Source organism: Polypterus senegalus, chromosome 18, assembly GCF_016835505.1.
Source record: "Polypterus senegalus isolate Bchr_013 chromosome 18, ASM1683550v1, whole genome shotgun sequence".
Lineage (NCBI taxonomy): Eukaryota > Metazoa > Chordata > Cladistia > Polypteriformes > Polypteridae > Polypterus > Polypterus senegalus.
The window spans coordinates 28301885-28323087 of record NC_053171.1 but is presented as its reverse complement, the minus strand read 5'-3'; the positions used below and the strand labels follow the sequence as shown (position 1 = coordinate 28323087).

At 43.7% G+C, this 21203-nt stretch overlaps 1 protein-coding gene across 1 annotated transcript in view; it reads left to right on the top strand.

The window, feature by feature from the left end:
- Positions 1-5124: 5124 nt before the first annotated feature.
- Positions 5125-21203, top strand: part of LOC120518819 (ena/VASP-like protein) — a 146373-nt gene continuing 130294 nt past the window's right edge. The window contains exon 1 of the mRNA XM_039741807.1: positions 5125-5298. Within this exon, the coding sequence (XP_039597741.1) occupies positions 5294-5298 (5 nt within the window). The 5' untranslated portion in view covers positions 5125-5293. The remainder of the gene's footprint in view (positions 5299-21203) is intronic.

Genomic DNA, 21203 nt, shown 5'->3' with positions numbered 1-21203 from the left:
TATTGGAGTTTGTAACACAGCATGTGTGCTGATTTGGACACAGCCTTAAGAGGTGGGAACCCATCCAAACATACCGTTTTCTGTTTGTCAAAAAACTCTAAATCCTTTTACAGATGGAAGCCTTCAGTTCAGTTTGTAGAAGTTTATTTAACGACAGCTCAGGGCAATGGTGTTGAATGCTGAACTGAAGTCTACAAGCAGTAATCTGGCATATGTTACTTTACAGTCCTGATACTTAAAAACAAAGTGAAGACCCATGTTTTTTGGCATCGTCCACAGTTGGTCCTGTATACAGAGTGGAGTGGGTCAAAGTGAGCAACTGGAACAAAGTTAAGATGGGTAAGAATGATCCATTCTCACATGTTCATTAGAACTGACCTAAGTGCAATTTATTTGTTCGTTTTTGGGAACTGAAACGATAACTGGAGATTTAAAGCAAGCTGCAATAGAACACGGTGCATGTCCCTGACAGGACTGACTGTGCCCATTTCATGGTTTCTTCTGGGGTATGTGCCTGCATGTGTTAATAGAGTCAGGGCTGCTTGCAGTGCCACTTAGCCTCTGAAGTAAGGCACAGAGTGTTGTAAATCCCTGTGCAGGTCTCCAGATATTTAGCTAGTTGTTACTTCCAGCTGGTTAGGTTTCTTTTCTTCTTGTAATGAGTGGCTAGACTGACGAGACAGACACCACACATACAGAGCTGGTCAAGCCCTTAAGTGAACTGTCAGATTTAGTAAAGGCAGTCCGTTAATTCCAGCCCACCTAACAAACATTTCTCATTGTTAAGGAACAGGAGAAAAGCTCCAAAATAAAAAAAAACAAAAGCACCCCCGAGTTGTGGTAAGTCGGAAATCGCCTCACCTCATCTTGTTCGCCTTTTTGCCCACTTGTGATGATTTTGCCTGCAGAGAGAGAAGGTCTTTGGAGTGGGTGTGGCCAAGTGAAGGTGGGGCCATGAGTGGGCGTGGCTTGATGTCAGAGTTATTCTATATTTGATAAGGTGCTCCCTGACAAGACATGAGAATGCAGTCAAAACAGAAACATATTTGATTCTTTTTAGTAACATTATCAAGGTGATTGCAGAAAAAACATTTTTATCAAGATAATTTATGACATATTCAAACAATACAGCGAAAAACAGTTTTGAGAAGATGGAAGGTTTTCAAAACGAACTATGGGGAGGAATAAGGTATTTTGTTTAGCAGGTGCCAGGAATATCTTGTGGGATGAAACATCAGCCTGCCATGATTGTAGACAAGAAGAAGAAGACAGTCGTGGGGATGAGTTAGTGGACATGTCAGACTCCTAACGAGACCTCCCCCTGCGAAGTGACGAATAAGCAATATTATTGTTAACAAGTTAAAAAGATAGAGGCTACAGACTCATGGACCTCCCACCCTGCAACTTGCACCGAGGGGTACTCACAGATGCGTGGCCAACTTCTTGCACTCACATGCCCAGTAGGCTTTCCTGACTCCCTTCAGCTCAGCTCCCTATGGCAGATCCCTTGGCTCCTTCCAATCTCTCATGTCCTCCTTCACATTCTTCCTCACTCCGAAGGATGAGGTGTAGCCAGACCACCCTTAAAAGAACCCTCCATAACCCATAGAGAAGACGGGGCCCACCTTTACAAGTGCATTGTCATCTGAAGGTAGATATGGCTGTTGCAAAAATATCTTTGTAACTTTATAAAACTCAGTTTTGTGGTATTGGGAGGAAAACAGCAAAGCCATACCTCTATTGTAGCTGAATTTGCATTCTATTGCCGGTTCATTTCACGACATTGTGCTCTGTCTTATTAAATGTCCACTGAGCTTCAGATTGTGCGCAACAATAATAATGGGTGGTCAGCCTGTCATTCTTGGGGTAGAAGGTTCAGAAGAGGGGGCCGTGACATGGGTCGCTCGATCAACGCTGTCCACTGTTACACTAGGAAGATCTCAAGGAACTTCTAACACTTAGAAGCAGCGTTGCTGTTCTGTGGGGGGCGGCCAGCGGCTGGTGCAATACATTTAAAAGACAACATTATGAAGGAATGGGAGCATTGTGTAATGGGAAAATTAAAGAACAAAAAAAGAAAAGAATCTCTGAAGACTTGTGTTTGAGTGTGCGCCATCCAGAGCCTGGTCCTGTCTAACTTTTGTGCAGAACTGAATACAACAAGGTAAGAAAGTGGAATGAGGGGTGCAAGAATTTAATAAAACTTTTGCATACAGTGGAGTGAGAAAGTACTTAGACCTCTTCATTTCCTGCACCCTTTATTGTAGTGCAGATGTCATTCTAAATGAGTGCATTTGCCATTTTTGCAGATTAATCTACACACAATAATCCATAAACACAAAGTGAAAACATGGTTTTAGAAAGGTTTGCAAAGTTTATTAAAAACTACAAAGTGAACTCTCTACATTATAGAAGTGTTCATATTCTTTGCTGATGTACTCCACTGTGGTCAGGTGCATCCTGCTTCCTCTAATCCTCCTTGAGATGTTTCTAGAACTTGACTGGAGCCCATCTGTGGCAAGCCGAATTGATCGACATAATTGAGAAAGCCACATGACAGGACAAAAACCAAGCCATGAAGTCCAAGGAAAACTCTGTAGACCTTCAGAACCAAATTGTGGTGAGACACAGATCAGGACAAGGAGATAAGGCCATTTCTAAAGCTCTGACTGTTCTCATGGCCCCAATAGTTGTGAAATGGAAGAAGATTGGAACAACCAGGATTCTGTCTTGAGTTGGCTCTCCAACCAAATTTCATATGGGAGGTGACAAAGAACCCAATAGTCACTTGATGGAATAGCAGAACCTTTTGGAAGGATGACCACCTTAGCAGCACTCCATCAACCAGGCGTTTACGGTAGAGTGGCTATATGGAATCCACTCTCGAGTAGAAGGCATATATATGAAAGTTTAAAGGAATCTGAGAACATCAGGAAAAAAGATCTGGTCTGATCTTGTTTGGTCTGATGAGACAAAAACAACCGTTTAATAAGCTGAACTCCAAAAGCACTGTGTCTGATAAAGACGAGGCACTGCTCATCACCTGCCTAACTCCATCCCTACGGTGAAGTATGGTGGTGGCAGCAACATTCGATGAGGGACAGGAAGACTGGTCAGAATTAAGGGAAGGATAACTGCAACCAAACACAGAGAGATCCTTAAGGAAAACCTCCCGAGTGCACACCACCTCAGACTGGGATGACGGTTCACCTTTCAGAACAACAATGACATGAACCATACAGTCAGGATAACACTGGGACAAGTCTGTGACTGTCCTCGATGGACTCAGCCGTAAAGCCAATAGAAGATCTATGGAGACACCTAAAGATGGCAGTTGACAGTCACTTTGCATCCAGTCTAACAGAGCTTAAGAGCAAAATGGCACAAACTGCCCAAATCCAGGTGTGCAAAGCTTGTAGAGACTTATCTAAGCCGACTCCAAGCTGGAATTGCTGCCAAAGGGGCTTCTACAAATACTGAAATAAAGGTCTGAATACTTCTATGAATGAGAGTTTTCAGTTTTTGATTTTTATTAAATTTGAAGACCTTTCTGAAAACATGCTTTCACATTGTCTTTGTGAGTTATTGAGAGTACATTAATGGGCAAAAATGGCAAATTTACCCACTTAAAATTAAATGTACAACACAATAAAGGGTGCAAAAAGTGAAGGGGTCTGAATACTTGCTCAATCCATTACATAGCGTCATTTCTGACCCATAATAGGAAGCGTTATTTCATCCCACAAAAAATTGTTTCTTCACTGCCCACACCCTAAAAGCTTTTAATTTTCCGTATCTTCCACACTAACCCTAACCAGTTGTACTGTAAATTCTTAATAGCTCCTAAATATTTGTCCACATATTAACGGAGCCCACTCATTCAAATTCAGAGCAAATTAGCCCAGATAGTAGTTCAATATAAAATGAATGTGTCGGCCCCCAGATGTGGAGTTTGCAGGTTTTTCCTGTACGCACATGGGTTTCCGTCTACAGTCCAAAGACATGCAAGTTAGCTGGACTGGTGTTGACAAATTGGCCTCTAATTTGTGTGTGAGCTCCTGACTTACACCCGACGCTTTCCGAGATTAGCTCCGGCTTCCCTACAGCCCTGCTCGGGATTTAGCGGGTTTGGAAAATGAGGGAGATGAATGTGTCGAGCTAAATTCACCTGAAATGTGAAAGCCAAAAGCAAACGGACCTTTTCTAGAGAATGTATGAGTGTGCCCTGGCAGAGAGTGGCATCCCGTCCTGCCCTGCTTCATGTCACATTCCTCATAAGGGGACCCAGCCTCCACCCAGGCTCGGATTCATGGACTTAAAGAGCCGTGTCAGAAAATAAATAAATAGGAAATTAAGGTATGTATTCCAGCATGGTGGAATAGAACTATCGCCTGTTAATCACACCGTGTTTTAAGCCTTTCGTGAACCGCGTGTCATTGTTTTATTTGGGACATTTTTTTTTTTGCATGTTCTTCATACTTTATTAAAATGTTGTTTATATGTGATATATTAATACACTTAACTTTGCTTTAAATTGGAACAAGCGTTTATGGTTTCCATAAACAGATGTCCGTTATTTTTGTTTCGGTGTAGCTTTCATATTTTAATACTCGCAGATCCTAACCCTAACAGGAACCCCCCTTAAACGCCCCTCAACCTGAAAGGTTCTTTCAAGAGTGCCACGAATGTCTCGCCTGCTAAGCTGCCAACCCCCTGATCCCCCCAGGCCAACCCCTGTAAGATGTCGGGGGTGAGGATAAATATGGAGCTTCTCTCAAATATCTCACATCTCCACACGCTTTCTGGAAACTCTCAGTCTTGATGCCCGTTCGCCACTGTTCCTGTCGCCCTCTCCATGTGTCACTGGGTCACGGTCGCCGCTGTGCTAGGGTATCTTTAATTACAATTGGGTAATCAAATGGGGGAGGTGACTGTTTTCCTGAGATTTATTTCATGAGGTCAGGCGTAACAAGAACAAACGGTTTCGCTGCGACAGCGACTTGCGGGTAGATCGTCTTTCTCTGAGGTGTTTGCGCGCATTCGCCGCTAGGTGGCACCAGAGCCTTGGTGCCGAGCCCGCGCTGTTTCCAATTTGCCCAGCACGCCGGCGCAGGGGGGAAAAAAGGAGTGAAAAGATGGCAACACTGGATGAGCGGCTGCCCAGCGAGCCCTCGGCAGAGAGGCAAAGGAGGCCGCTTTGAGACACCGTTTCCGTGGACACGTTCGTCAGTCTCTCTCTGTCCTTTACGCGGAGCGGGTATAACAGAAAAAGCGCCGGAACGTCCAAGGAAACATGAGGTGAGCAACGCGTCTCTTTGTGTGGGACTCGCGTAATGCCAGTGCTTGTAGGATGGCGTGCCGCATGACTGTTGTCGGCGCGGTCTGTCAGCCTCATCTAAAGAAAAGTCGGGAGGTCTCCAGTTTGCACAATGTGTTTGGAACAAGTGAGGATGTGAGGGGGCTGGCATCCCGGCCAGGGCGGGTTATCCGGATATAGCACCGGGTAAGGACAAGGCTTCTTTAGAACAGTTGGCATCTCCAACCGGCGTCTGCATCGTAAGCCACAATTTCGCCAAGGTCCCTGCAGCAAGTGCCTGTAAGGTGCGCTGTATGTGACGTCACCGAACCCGCCACATCAAAACCTTTGCGAGTCCCCGAACGTGTCGTGCTGTGATGTCATTGGCGGGCAGGACGGCTTTGACATCACGCAGCTTCAGGACCGGAGAGCACCGCACCGCACAATGCGCGCCTTTGTTCTCGGCGGCGACTTTCGTCACACGTGCCCTCCCTTTGTGAGCTGTGCAAGGTGCACGACGCTCGTTCTCCTTACGAGCTCTGGTCACTGCTGCTGCTGCTGCTGCTGGTGGCGGCGGTGCTGGCGCTGGCTCTGGAGCCGAGGGGGTGGCAGCAGCGGAGTTGGTGGGATTTGGAAAGCTGGCATCTTCACACTTGGGCAGGATTCGATGTATCCTGAACTTAGCCTTGGAGGCCCAGAATAAACGGAGCAAGAAAAAAAAAAAGTTTGATGTAAACACGGAGCTTTCTTGGCACGTCGACCTTACAGGCTGTTCCTGCCTATTACAGCCAAGTTTGACCAAACAATTTCTGAAGCGACCAAAAATGGAAAAGAGCGCCTGGGCTGGTGCACTGTGGGATTAACAAAGGACGGGCTCTGCAGACACAGGCGGCGTTTGGAGATGCCACAGATGCCAGCAGGGCACTGTCCAGGAGTTGTTTACGGAGACTTGGCCTGATAACCTGCTAGCATTTATTATTTTTATTATTGTTATTATTATTATCTGGAAGTGCATGAGAGAGAAAGGAGTACCAGAAAAGTATATGAGGGTTGTCCAAGACACGAGTGACAGAACAGGGACTCGGGTTAAAGAAGACAAGACCCCAGTTCAAGTACGTCTGCACCAGAGATCTCCTTACCTCTTTGATCTGGTTTATGGGTTTGTGGTTTATGGGATAAAAGACCAATCTCCCAAACCGCTCTAAGGACCATGGTTTTTGCTGATGACATTGTGTTGTGTAACACGAGTAAGAGGAGAAAGTTGTTAGAGGATTGAAGATAAATAGGAAGAAGACAGAGTGTGTAAGGTTTCATGATGATCAGGATTCAGAAGTTGGCCTGGAGGGAGAGCTATTAAAAAGTGTAGATCATATTAAATATCTAGGATCAGTGGTAGCCCTGAGATGAACAACTAGATGCAGAGATAACCCACAGAGTGCTGTGTGGATGGAGGAATTGGAAGAAGGTATCAGGAGGATTGTGTGATCGAAAAATTACGGTGAAGGTTAAAGGTAAAGTTTTTAAGACAGTAGTAAGACTAGCAATGATGTATGGAACTGAGACAAGGACAGTAAAGGGAGCTCAGGAGAAGTTGGATGAGGCAGAAACGAGAATGTGGAGATGGATGTGTGGAGCTACAGAAAAGGACAGAATAAGAAATGAGACAATCAGTGGTACAACAAAAGCGGGAGAGATATCTAAGAAATTACAAAAAAGTGAGCTGAAGTGGTGTGGACATGTGGTGAGGAGACACAATGAATATGTGGGCAAAGGAGTGATGGGAATGGAAGTACAGGGGCAGGGAAAGTGAGGAGGGCCAAAGTGGAGGTGGATGGATAAAGTGAAAGAAGATCTGAAGGAAAAGTGCTGGACTGGCAAGGAGGTGGAGGACTGGAGTGTTCTGAGAAGGCTAATCAAGCACATCGACCCCACTTAGTGAGAAAAGATGAAGAAGTTTATATGTATATCTGTCTATTACAAAAGAAATCTTGAGACAAGACAAGTCCCACCCTCCTCTCAACTATTTCAGGTTAACGGCCCATGCCCACTGTCCTGTCACCTCTCGTTCGTGTGAATACTTTTGTCAGACACAGTTCCTGCGCTCTCAATCCTTATAAATTTTTATGTTTTCCTCACTTTAAGTTCCCAATAAAAGAAGACGTTTTATGTCCAAATCTTATTGAAGAATTTCATCATGAATGGTTATGAACAGAAGAAACGAGTACACAGGCAATCCTAACACTGAGAAACGATGAAGTCAAACAAATTAACGCAAAAATTGTCAATCGTTTATACGGCAGATTGGTTAAATGTGTATCAATAGACTCTGCTGAAACAGCTGGTGGTGATTGTGCGGAAGATGAAAATATCAACTTGCAATATCCCGAAGAATCAATTCAATCGTTAACACCGTCTGGTCTTTCTGTTGAAAGAAGGATGTATCGTCATGTTATTGCGTAATTTGTGTCTGAGTGATGGGCTATGCAATGGAACAAGATTAGTTTTCTTCAAAATTGGTCAAACAATTCTGACATGTAAAATTTTAACAGGTGACAAGAAAGGTAATGTAGTACATCTTCAGGGGATGACATTAGACACCAAAGGAGATCTTGATATGCCATTCATATTAAAACATTAACAGTTTCCTGTTAGAATAGCTTTTGCTATGACAATGAACAAATCACAGGGACAAATATTCGAAAAGGTTGGTTTATTTATTAGAGAGAAAGAAACGATATTCACTCACGGGCAGTTATACGTTGTGTTGTCACGATGTAACTCCAAACATGGAATCAAAATTCAATGTGATATTGATGAAAAATACATTCAAAAAATGGTGTCAGAGCCTGGTCCGCATTGCCGGCAGTAAGTCGAGCCCGTTTCCAGTGACAGCTGGACTCCGCCAGGGCTGCCCTTTGTCACCAATTCTGTTCATAACTTTTATGGACAGAATTTCTAGGCGCAGCCAGGGTGTTGAGGGGATCCGATTTGGTGGACTCAGGATTGGGTCACTGCTCTTTGCTGATGATGTTGTCCTGTTTGCTTCATCAGGCTGTGATCTTCAGCTCTCTCTGAATCGGTTCGCAGCTGAGTGTGAAGCGGCTGGGGTGGGAATCAGCACCTCCAAATCCGAGACCATGGTCCTCAGCCGGAAAAGGGTGGAGTGCCCTCTCAGGGTTCGGGGAGAGATCCTGCCCCAAGTGGAGGAGTTTAAGTATCTCGGGGTCTCGTTCACGAGTGAGGGAAGATCGACAGGTGGATCGGTGCAGCGTCTACAGTGATGCGGGCTCTGCATCGGTCTGTCGTGATGAAAAAGGAGCTGAGCCGTAAGGCAAAGCTCTCAATTTACCAGTTGATCTATGTTCCTATCCTCACTTATGGTCATGAGCTATGGGTAGTGATCGCGAATACAAGCGGCTAAAATGAGTTTCCTCCGCTGGGTGTCCGGGCTTTCCCTTAAAGATAGGGTGAGAAGCTCAGTCATCCAGGAGGGGCTCAGAGTAGAGCCGCTGCTCCTCCACATCGAGAGGAGTCAGATGAGGTGGCTCGGGCATCTGATCAGGGCGTCTGGACGCCTCCCTGGTGAGGTGTTCTGGGTACGTCCAACCGGGAGGAGGCCCCGGAGAAGACCCAGGACACGCTGGAGGGACTATGTCTCCCGGCTGGCCTGGGAACGCCTTGGGATTCTCCCGGAAGAGCTGGAAGAAGTGGCCGGGGAGAGGGAAGTCTGGGCCTCTCTGCTAAAGCTGCTGCCCCGCGACCCGACCTCAGATAAGCGGAAGAGGGTGGATGGATGGATGGTTTTGCATATGTAACAATTCCCATGAAAATAACAATCTGTTTAAATTGTACATCCACATCCCCATATCGAGCAGCAGAGCCATGAAGTGGATAGTGCGTAGCACCCACCCAGGGGTTGGGAAGCGAAGTGAGCAGGTGGGTAGTGTATGTATATATGTGTATGTAGAATGCTAAGCGCTGTGTCTTTCTGTCGTGCGATTACCCATGAACCACTGGAACTAGAACCTTGATCGTGGTCTTAAAGGAATACTCCACCCAATAATGATTTTTTAATGCTACTTATTCTTTACATAAAATAAATTCTCATAAGCAGCATCGATATGTGACCAAATATTGTGAAAAACATCCATTGAAAAAAAAATCCCACTTGTGTGCATAACCTATATGCCTTTTATACAGTTGATGGCTCAGACCATACATATGCTAAATTGTTGTTAAGTAGTTACTTTCTGAATTATCAGGGGCTATGTGAACAGTAAACTTGACGACTCATGGGAAGGACATTTTACCTAAGCTGTAAGTCGTTGGTCAAGAGTCTTGTTTCCAATTCCTACCTGTGAGTCTTTCAGTTTCCTGTTGAAATCCAGGCTGATAATCCAGGAAGTCCCTATTTTGCAAGATTTTAGCAAAAATGCATTCATTTTGCACATTTTGTGCTAGCGACTATATAAAAAAAAACCTGGGGATGCAACATGACTAACGTGAGAAGTTTTCTTTTTTTTTCATGGACGTTTAACACAACATTTGCTAGTGTCCAGCGGTGGTTGCCAACCATCAGGCCCTGAGCAGTTCACCATCGTAGAATCCACTAGGAGGTCTTCGTTGTACCAAAGGGTGTTTGATGATAAGGTGTGGGCAGCTGTTGCAATATTAAAGCTCAACCGCAAATTGACCTTTAAACATGACAATGACTCTAATCCTACCAGTAAATCCACCAAGGAATGGCTGAAATGAAAGAGTCAAAGTCCAGGTTTGCCTCTGAATGCCACCGAGAAGCTGCGGAGGTTTTGGGGACGGGGGATTGTTCACACAAGAGACCCCTCAAACATCACACAGCCGAAAGAATTCTGCATGGATGGAGGAGCAGGAGAAGTTTTCTCCACATCTATGTCAGAGATGTCTTGAGGGGGCAATACCCACTGTTAGAGACTTGTGTCTTGCTTTTTCCATGGATGGCAATGGCATATCTGTTCTGTAATTTCTTCATTGAATACATTATTGCAAGGTCAGATTTTCATTGTTTTTTGTTAGTTTTGTTACGTTTATGTAACGATACCGTTCAAATGAAGATTAAATCCTGAGATTACCACAAAAACAAAACAAAAGAGAAACATTTCATGGGGTGTCCTTTCTCACATGACTATAAGGTGCCCAGGCAGGTCCCCAGTGTTTATTATAATTGTGGCCATTTTGTTATGCAGTGAGCACACACGAGCCTAAGCTGCAGAAGCGGCCGACCCGGCCAGACTCTTCTTTTATGTGCCACCTTTCCGTATGGAGCATCACATCAAGGTGCGTTCCAAGCACCGCATTACTGTTCCTAGAAAGTGAACGCCGGCAGGTAGCTGTCTTATAGTGGGCCACATGGTGAAACCTGAGCCCCTATCCTCCTTGAAGGTCGCACAGCATATGGACCACTAGGCCAGGGGAGATTTCTTCCACTTTTGAGATTTGTATTTATTTTTTAAGTTGGGCGCATTGTCATGGACTGTTTTTTCAAATGTATTAAAGTCACTGCTACGATGGTGATGTTAATGCTATAAAGTGTCTTGAAAGCTTTCTGTCCCATGAAAGACAAAATCAAACGTTGATAAATGCATCTCAAGATGCCGTGTCAGTGCAGCACTCTTGTCCAGCTGGTCATTTTGTAACCAGCAGTCTTAGGCTTTACAGTCCAGTGCTGTAGCCCCCAAGTCTTTGATAAAGAGGGTCATCTTTAAAGGTGCTACTGTATATATGGATAGCCATGTGCGCTGTGTAGCACTACATAATTATACACCTCAGTCCTAACAAATACAGTCATATGAAAAAGTTTGGGAACCCCTCTCAGCCTGCATAATAATTTACTCTTCTTTCAACAAAAAAGATAACAGTGGTATGTCTTTCATTTCCTAGGAACATCTGAGTACTGGCGTGTTTTCCGAACAAAGATTTTTAGTGAAGCGGTATTTAGTTGTATGAAATCAAATCAAATGTGAAAAACTGTCTGTGCAAAAATGTGGGTCCCCTTGTAATTTTGCTGATTTGAATGCCTGTCACTGCTCCATGCTGATGACTTGCCACACCAAATTGGTTGGATTAGCTTGTTAAGCCTTGAACTTCATAGACAGGTGTGTCCAATCATGAGAAAATGTATTTAAGGTGGTCAATCGCAAGTCGTGATTCCTTTTTGACTCTCCTCTGAAGAGCGACAGCATGGGATCCTCAAAGCAACTCTCAAAAGATCTGAAAACAAAGATTGTTCAGTCTCATGGTTTAGGATAAGGCTACAAAAAGCGATCTCAGAGGTTTAAACTGTCAATTTCAACTGTAAGGAATGGAATCAGGAAATGGAAGGCCACAGGCACAGTTGCTGTTAAACCCAGCAGGTCTGGCAGGACAAAATACAGGAGCGGCATATGCACAGGATTGTGAGAATGGTGACAGACAACCCACAGATCACCTCCAAAGACCTGCAAGAACATCTCGCTGCAGATGGTGTATCTGTATATCGTTCTACAATTCAATGCAATTTGCACAAAGAACATCTGTATGGCAGGGTAATGGGAAAGAAGCCCTTTCTGCACTCACACCACAAACAGAGTCACTTGTTGTATCAAACGCTCATTTAGACAAGCCAGATTCATTTTGGAACGAAGTGCTTTGGACTGATGAGACAAAAATTGAGTTGGTCATAACAAAAAGCGTTTTGCATGGTGGAAGAAGAACACTGCATTCCAAGAAAAACACCTGCTACCTACTGTCAAATTTGGTGGAGGTTCCATCATGCTGTGGGGCTGTGTGGCTAGTTCAGGGACTGGGGCCATTGTTAAAGTCGAGGGTCGGATGAATTCAACAAATTCCTCAGGATAATGTTCAAGCATCAGTCACAAAGTTGAAGTTACGCAGGGGTTGGATATTCCAGCAAGACAATGACCCAAAACACAGTTCGAAATCTACAAAGACATTCATGCAGAGGGAGAAGTACAATGTTCTGGAATGGCCGTCACAGTCACCTGACTTGAATATCATCGAAAATCTCTGGGATGATTTGAAGCAGGCTGTCCATGTTCGGCAGCCATCAAATTTAACTGAACTGGGGAGATGGTGTATGGAAGAATGGTCAACAATACCTCCATCCAGAATCCAGACACTCATCAAAGGCTATAGAAGGCGTCTACAGGCTGTTAGATTTGCAAAAAAGGGTTCAACTAAGTGTTGATGTAATATCTCTGTTGGGGTGCCCACATTTATGCACCTGCCTAATTTTGTTATGATGCATATTGCATATTTTCTATTATTCTGATAAACTTAATGTCACTGCTGAAATACTGCTGTTTCCATAAGGCATGTCATATATCAAAAGGAGGTTGCTACTTTGAAAGCTCAGCCAATGATTAACAAAAATCCAAAGAATTGCATCTCAAAATCCAAAGATACATCTCATTGCCATCTTGAAGGGAGCTGTATGGCATAGCTAAAAAAACAGCTGGTATTCAACTGGATTTTTACCGAAGTTTTTATTCCTGAACTTAAACTCTTCTGAATCTCCAAGACAACTGAAAGCTGAGGCTGGGCCGTGTGCTGACCTGAGAAGGCATTCCTTGGGCGCAGGCTCAGCCATGTAGTGAAGGCCCAGTAATGCCATTCCTGTTGTGAGTTGTTCATTGGCCTGTGGTGTACCGCGTGCACCCAAAAGCTTCGCCAGCTCCTGTGTTTTTAAGTTTGAAAGGCCAGCCCAAGTGGTGCCAGAAGCCCCAGGACTGCAAAGCTGTACACCCCTTTGAACAGAATTCCTCTACTGTGGAGCCTCGCGGAAAAGAGATGCCATGGGCACATTATACGCTAGCCATGTCGGGGCAATCCAAACTGTTATTTGTAGCTGGCAACGCCAAAGCTGCCATTTGTGAACATGCTGTCTGCGCACAAGGAAACAGCCGGATAAGACTGCGGTGGCCAAAGAGCATCTGGTTGTGCTTTCCTGCTGTACTCGGTTGGCTTCTGTTGGATATAACTGCCTGCTTCGTAAATTGCCTATAATTAGAAACAGTTGCTGCCTTTTTCTCGCTGAACAGTTTGTGTTTTTGCAACCAGTTTAGTCCCCTGGTGCTTCTTGCCTCCAAGCGTTGATTTGATATCTTAGCACTTGCTTGGATGGGATTGTGGGATCGCTGGAGGAGTGTGCCCAATTTGCGCCCAGCTGTTGTGAAGAGAAGGGGAAGGTCGGTGGTGCCCCGACAGCCCGTACAGTAGGTGTTGGTGTGGGCATTCCTGAGCTTGCTTTATGACGCTGCTTTTCTTCATTGCCAGCAGATCCTCATTCAGACTTCTGCCTTTGATTGAACCCGTGTGTCAATACGTGTTTATACAGCCAAAGAGACTGGCATGTCACCACTGCACATCACTCCCTTACTGTAATACTGTGGTAGGATCCCGGGGTCAGAGGTGCATGGCAGAGGCTTATTTGCCATTTTTGAAGCAGACGATCTATCAGAGGGTGGCACACCAGTGAGGTGAAAGAAACGTTTAGTGTTTTTTGCCTTAATGAGAGTGATAGCATGTTTGAATGCAGGGGAATATCCTGCTAGGAAACTGTAAGGTTAGAATGTCATGTTTCTGTAAGATTATAAAGTTAAAATGTAACATTTTTGTGAATTGTATTGTGCCAGATAAGAAAGAGTGGAATGCTAATCATTGTTAAACTGCACAAGCACAGAATGGACTCGGCAAATCAGCAAATGAATGAAGTACTGTGCAGCATGAATAAAGTAGCAATCCATAAAATGTTAGCTTTATATCATGTATTGTGTGAGCCGATTTTGATAACAAAGTGGTTATAAATAAGATTTTGTGCGCCTCAGTTCAAGGACCATCCCACCCGCCACACAGCTGGCTACAGGGTGCTCCTTTCTCATGAAAATAAAATAAATACGGGCGGACAAGCTTCCTCCTGCCTGGGTTTTTGTCTGTCTGGTTTTCTTCCACAAGCTGCATCCTCACAGACCTGCGTTCTGGGTTCAAACCTGTTATGTAACAGCCAGGGCTTGTTCCCTGCCTTATTACGGCTTTTCTTTTTATTGTTTTTGATTTTTTTCCCTGTGTTTATGTAATTTTTACTAGTATTGTTTTATGTCATATATTATGTGGTAATTGTATATTTGTCCAGCGGTGGGCTGGCACCCTGCCCGGGGTTTGTTTCCTGCCTTGCACACTGTGTTGGCTGGGATTGGCTCCAGCAGACCCCCATGACCCTGAAGTTAGGATATAGCGGGTTGGATAATGGATGGATGGATGTATATTTGTCTCCTGGCCTTGTTTCTTGAATCTTGTGAGTGGAACCCCCTAGAGGTGGGGCCACCAAGACGTCACTTGTGAGGGACAGCCCTCCACGTTTATACTCTGGTGGCAGCGAGGGATTCCCACAATGTGTCCTTAAGTGTTTGTCGAGTGCAATTATTGTTTGGCTTCTTATGGTTTATTGGAATTTTGCTTGGATTCTTGGATTATGTGTATCTGTTTTAGTACAAGTTTGTTGGGATTATTGTATTTTTTTTTCTCTACTTGACCTTTTTTGTGCATCTTTCTATTTATATCACTAAATTCCTTTATTCATAAAGATTCTTCCTTGGCCTTGGCTCTAGCACCTGCGATTTGACTGTTTTGTCTCCCTGAAGGGTGTTTTTGAACATTTACAGAATATAATTTGAACCTGATCAGGCTGAAGCCTGTCTGTGGAGTTTGGGGTCAGGCTGCCTGGACAGGGTGGGGGGAGGCCTGTCTCTATGCTGGTATGAGTGCCAGTCACCCTTTATACTATGAAGGTGTCACCATTTCACAACAAAATCCCACACCCAGTTGTTGTTTGGTTGGAGTTTGCATGTTCTCCACATGTCTATGAGGTTTATTATTCCAACCACCCTAAAACTGTGTGGGTTTGATTAATCGGTGCTGTGCATTTATTTGCCTGGTGTGAGAAGCTCTGTGATCAACTGGCACATTTTGGATGCTTGATTCTTGCCTTGCACCCGGTGTTATTGAGATAGGCTCCAGCCCCCTTAAACTGAATAACTGGTGTTGAGAAGGTTATGCTATGTTAATATTCTAACACATTAATCACTAGCAGAATCGTTCCAGCCATTACATTTAAATGTGTTACTCTAGCAGGGTCACTGTTGAATCTCAATGGTGCTCTTACTTCCAAAGGTCTGCATTTGGAGCACAGGCTGGTGTGTTAACCCATTTTGGGCTGAGGTCTGCTATCAACTGCTTTTTCTCATCTTATTCACACCTTTTATGGATGCACTTGGTGCAAATCAAATTGAATGTCAAGTTTGTAAATGGAGTAGGTAAGAATATACTCAGGGTTACAGGAGGAGTCTGTTATACCAGTATGAGCAAAGGAACCCAAAAAAACAAAACACAAATTTGAAGGAGAAGTGTGGCCAACATGAAAAAAGGTTCAGATTGGTCATAACGCAGAGCCAGGACACCAGCTTGCCATTCACCAGTCAGCATTCTTACAGTTTAATGTGGCACGGCTGCTATCTGTGTGGTGCTGACGCCATCCCTGCCGAAGACAGAGGTGTGAATTATTCAAGCTGTAGAATGCCAGTCCCGGGCTGAGTCTGATCATCTCTTTGATATGCGGCACACAGAAAGGACAAGTGGAATTTTGATTCACATGTTTTTCCATATGGTAAAGATTTGCTAATTCACAAAGTTTGAATGTTATTTTATTATGTGCTAACGTGAGCGGGTCTGCCATTTTGTTAATTCTGGAGTGTGTCTCATATGAATGGACAAAGCCAGACATGATCATTCAGTAGGAAGAAGCATCATTTATGCTTTATCGAGTGTTTGACTGTACTTGTTTTAATCTTAATCCAGAATAGGGAGGTAAGAATCTTTGGCCCTACTAAATTTAATAATTAAATTGCGGCTATTGTTTAAATCTGGAAAAATCGTTCATTTCAAAATACATAAACAAAACTAAGGACAGAATAGGAAAACTAAAAATTATGCTGAAAAACAAAAATCCTAAATACTAATTAAAAAAAAATCAAGATATTACGTGCAAAATCCTAAATAAAAAAAATAATGCAAAAATTCAAAATTAAGAGTCAAAACGAAAACTAGAAACAATAAATGAATTGGTACAAAGTTTAAAAATGCAGAAGGTTCAAAAACCTTTTTTTTTTTTTTTTTTTCGGGTTAGGAGCGCGCGTTGATACAGCACTTTCCCGCACCCACCACATGACAAACCAACTCAGGATCTCAGATTAGGACCCGAGTGCAGCCACGCAGAGGGCGCCACCTCAGCACCACACTAGTTCAGGTGGAATGGAGAACTGTAAGGTTTTATATGGTGGCCGGAGGTTTTCTCTTCAGGTTGGGAAAAAAGGATTCCTGGATCACTGAAAAATAGTTCAGATTGCATTTTGGGGTTTATAGAAGTGAAATTATTCATTGTCAGTCAGTCATCGTCTAACCTGCTAGTCCTGAACAGCGTCGCCGAGGGTCCTAGAGCCTGTCCCATCTAGCATAGGATGAAAGGCAGGGGCAAAACTTGGACATGGCACCAGTCCATTGCAGGGAGAACACACACACACACACACACACACACGCACCACTAACCACACACCATGGCCAATTCAGCATCACCCTCCACCTAACCTGCATGTCTTTGGGAGAAAAGCGGAGCACCAGGAGGAAACCCGCACAGACACAGGGAGAACATGCAAACCGGAGATGTGAACTCTGGTCAGCTTTCAGAGAGGCAGCAGCACTACCTCCATGCCACCCTAAGAATTCATTGTTCATATTTAATTTTTGTTTAAATGCGTTTTTGACAAGGTTGAAAATGCAATGCGTTTTCCTGTGATGCTAGGTTCATGTTGTTACGAGTGCCGCACTGTCTGCTGTTGTTGTCAATAAAGTGACAGAACAAACATCGGCATCTTGCATTTCATCTGAGTTTGTAGATTCTTAGTCGAATCGCAAGAGTGTGTTGAAGAATTACAAGTCCTGATCCTCTAGTTACAAATTGATTTTGCCCCTGACTCTGATTTACATCTTTAGTTTCGGCCTTGGTTTGACGTTTTTTACTTGCTCCTGACCATTTTGCTACGCATGTTTTTGTCTCACATCTTTGTCTTTTTCTTCACAAAGAATTACCGTATCCTTCTTGTTTCCTCTTGTCTCTTAAATACAATTTCAAGACTGTTTCAGCCTACTGCTGGCAAGATAGTCGAGAATCTCAAAATGGTGACGGCCATGTCACAGAATGTCATCGAAAAAGTAAAATAATGGTACAAATATAAACACAACAATCAACCCGCAGCACTTTTCAAAAGCCATCAGGTATGCCAAGCTGACTGCTGCACCTAAGGGCTGCTGCCTGATCGGAAGTCACGTCCCTCCTTATCCAAAAACATAACATAATTCACAAAGAACAGAGGAAAATCACTAGACAACATAATGAAATAGTAAAAGGCGATTAACAAACATTAAACAATTAACAGAGATGAGTCTGAAGAAATGGCAGTTTAGAAAAAAGAAAAGGAAACAAAACCTTTAGGAAGCAGAGGGTCGCGGTGTGAGGAGCCTTTCCTGAATTTGGTGATGTGACAGCGGTGTTAGAGGTCAGCGCTGCAGCTGCTCTTTCTAATATGAATAGATGAACTTTTAAAAAATATTAATAATAATCAGGTAAACTTTGCAGATGATGCTAAACCAGGTGGACCAGCCGGTTCACCGACAAAAGCACGATAGACATATGCACCCCGACAAAACCGCGACCGACAAATGAGCGCCGACAAAATCGCGAGAGAGGCCAAGAGAGTGGGACGCCCTTGCTGCAATTCTTCCTACATACAGTCATAGCCGAAATTATCGGCACCCCTGGAATTTTCCCAGAAAATGCACCATTTCTCCCAGAAAACTGCTGCAATTACAAATGTTTTGGTAAACACAAGTTTATTTCCTTTATGTGCATTGGAACAACACAAAAAAACAGAGAAAAAAAGCCAAATCTGACATCATTTCACACAAAACTCAAAAACCGGGCTGGACAAAATTATTGGCACCCTCAACTTAATATTTGGTTGCACACCCTTTGGAAAAATAACTGAAATCAAGCGCTTCCAATAACCATCAACAAGCTTGTTACGCCTCTCAATTGGAATTTCCGACCACTCTTCTTTTGCAAACTGCTCAAGGTCTCTCAGATTTGAAGGGCGCCTTCTCCCAACAGTAATTTTGAGATCTCTCCATTAGTGTTCAATTGGATTTAGATCCGGACTCATTGCTGGCCACTTCAGAACTCTCCAGCGCTTTGTCTTCAACCATTTCTGGGTGCTTTTAGAGGTATGTTTGGAGTCACTGCCGTGCTGGAACACCCATGACCTCTGACGCAGACCCAGCTTTCTGACACTGGGCCCTAAATTGCGCCCCAATATCTTTTTGTAGTTTTCAGATTTCATGAGGCCTCCAGTGCCAGAGGCAGCAAAACATCCCCAAAACATCTGAGAACCTCCACCATGTTTGACTGTAGGTACTGTGTTGTTCTTTTCTTCATAGGCCTCATTCCGTTTTCTGTAAACAGTAGAATGATGAGCTTTACCAAAAAGCTCAACGTTGGTCTCATCTGTCCACAAGACTTTCGTCCAGAAGGATTTTGGCTTCTTCAAATACATTTTGGTAAACTCCAGTCTGGCTTTATGTTTCTGTGTCAGCAGTGGGGTCCTCCTGGCTCTCCTGCCATAGCGTTTCATTTCGTTCAGATGTCGACAGATAGCTCGAGCTGACACTGTTGCACCCTGAGTCTGCAGAACAGCTTGAATATGTTTTGAAGTTGATTGGGGCTGTTTATCCACCATTCAGACTATCCTCCGTTGCAGTCTTTTATCAATTTTTCTCTTCCGTCCTCATCCAGGGAGATTAGCTACAGTGCCATGTCTTGTGAACTTCTTGATTATGTTGCGCACAGTGGACAAAAGAACATGAAGATCTCTGGAGATGGACTTGTAGCCTTGAGATTGCTGATATTTTTCCACAATTTTTGTTCTCAAGTCCTCAGACAATTCTCTGCTCTTCTTTCTGTTCTCCATGCGTAGTGTGGCGCACTCAGACATAACAGAAAGGCTGAGTCAACTTTTCTCCATTTTAACTGGTTTCAGGTGTGATTGCTATATTGCCAGCACCTGTTTCTTGCCACAGGTGAGTTCAAACGAGCATCATATGCTTGAAATAAAACGATTTACCCCACAATTTTGAAAAGGTGCCAGTATTTTTGTCCGGCCCATTTTTGGAGTTCTGTGTGACATTTTTTTGTGTTGTTCCAATGCACATAAAGGAAATAAACAGGTTCATACCAAAACAGTTTTCTGGGAGAAATGATGCATTTTCTGGGAAAATTCCAGGGGTGCCGATAATTTCGGCCATGACTGTATGCAGGGTGTGATCTTAAGGACTATCTGTGTGCCGTGCTGATGGCATGCTGCGTCTCGTAATATTGACTTCTAAAATAAACATTATTATATATGCTTTAAACTAGTAATTCATATTTAATGAAACTTTTGGGATTTTGTCGGGGCGATTTTGACGGCACGTTTTAATCAGCGCTATTTTGTCGGCGCTCATATGTCTATCGCGCAAATGACGGGTCACAGACCAGCCAGATCATTAAAGAGAGACCTGGACAACATGCAGCCTTGGGCAGATCACTGGCAGATGAAGTTTAATGTAGCTAAGTGTGGGGCCTTACGTGTAGGAAGTAGAAATGTTAGATTTGAATTCACAATGGATTGTCTGAAACTTGAGAGTACCCCTTATGAGAAGAACCTGAGGGTCTTCGAGGACTCATCACTATCAACATTCTAACAGTGTACTGAAGGCAGTGTCAGAACAAGGCAGAGTGTTGGAGCGCCCTCAGGCATAAGTGAAAGCCAAAAATAATCAAAATAAATGCATGAAAGTATGCAAATAGGTCTTCTTCAGATGCAACTCCTATGTTGACTGACCAAGATGGCACTACGATCGGCCATATGGCAACTGGACAGGAAGAGACGGGTCCAGTGGGACGGACAGCAGATGTGACTTTTGTGGAGGAGAGCTGTCAATTTTCCAGTCTGTAGATGGAGGAAAAAAGAGAACGTCGCCCCACCATGCCATCCACTGGAGCGATGGAGAATTACCATCAGCAAAGCCCTTAATCTGTCTTCTATGTGCACAGGCGTGAGAGCAGCCAATAGGATGTAAGATTAAATATGACTTATTAAATATGACTGTTATATATTGGACACACTATTGGGGTCTTCTCTGACGCACTGTGCATAGTTTTGGTCTCCATATTACAAAAAAGACATGGCAACACCAGAGATGGTCCAGAGGAGAGCTGTTAGGCAGATTTCAGGACTGTGTGGTCTGAGCTTTGAAAAAGAGACCGAAGGAGTTGAACTTTTTCAGTTTATTAAAAAAGAGATTAAGAGATGACATGATTGAAGTTTTTGAAGGCATAAAGGAGATGAATATAGTGGATCCAGGCTTTTACTTTAAAATAAATCCCTCCAACAGAACACGCGGATCCGGTTGGCAACGGGTCAAGGGCGGAGGTCACAAAAACATGAAAATATTTTTCTTCACACAAAGAACCACAGACACATGGAATAAATTACCAGGTGCAGTCCTAGAGAGTAGGACTTCTGGGACCTTAAACTAGACTTGATGATGTTTTGGAGAAATTGGGTGAATGGGATTGATGAGCTTGCTGGCCTGAAAGGCCATTCGACTGTTCCGATGTTCACTTCCTCTCGCTATGTCATTTGTTTTTTTGAGCTGCTGATTTACTTTCAGCACGGCTGCAATAAAAAGGTGTAGTTGGTCCTGACTGAGATAGGAGCTTGACAAA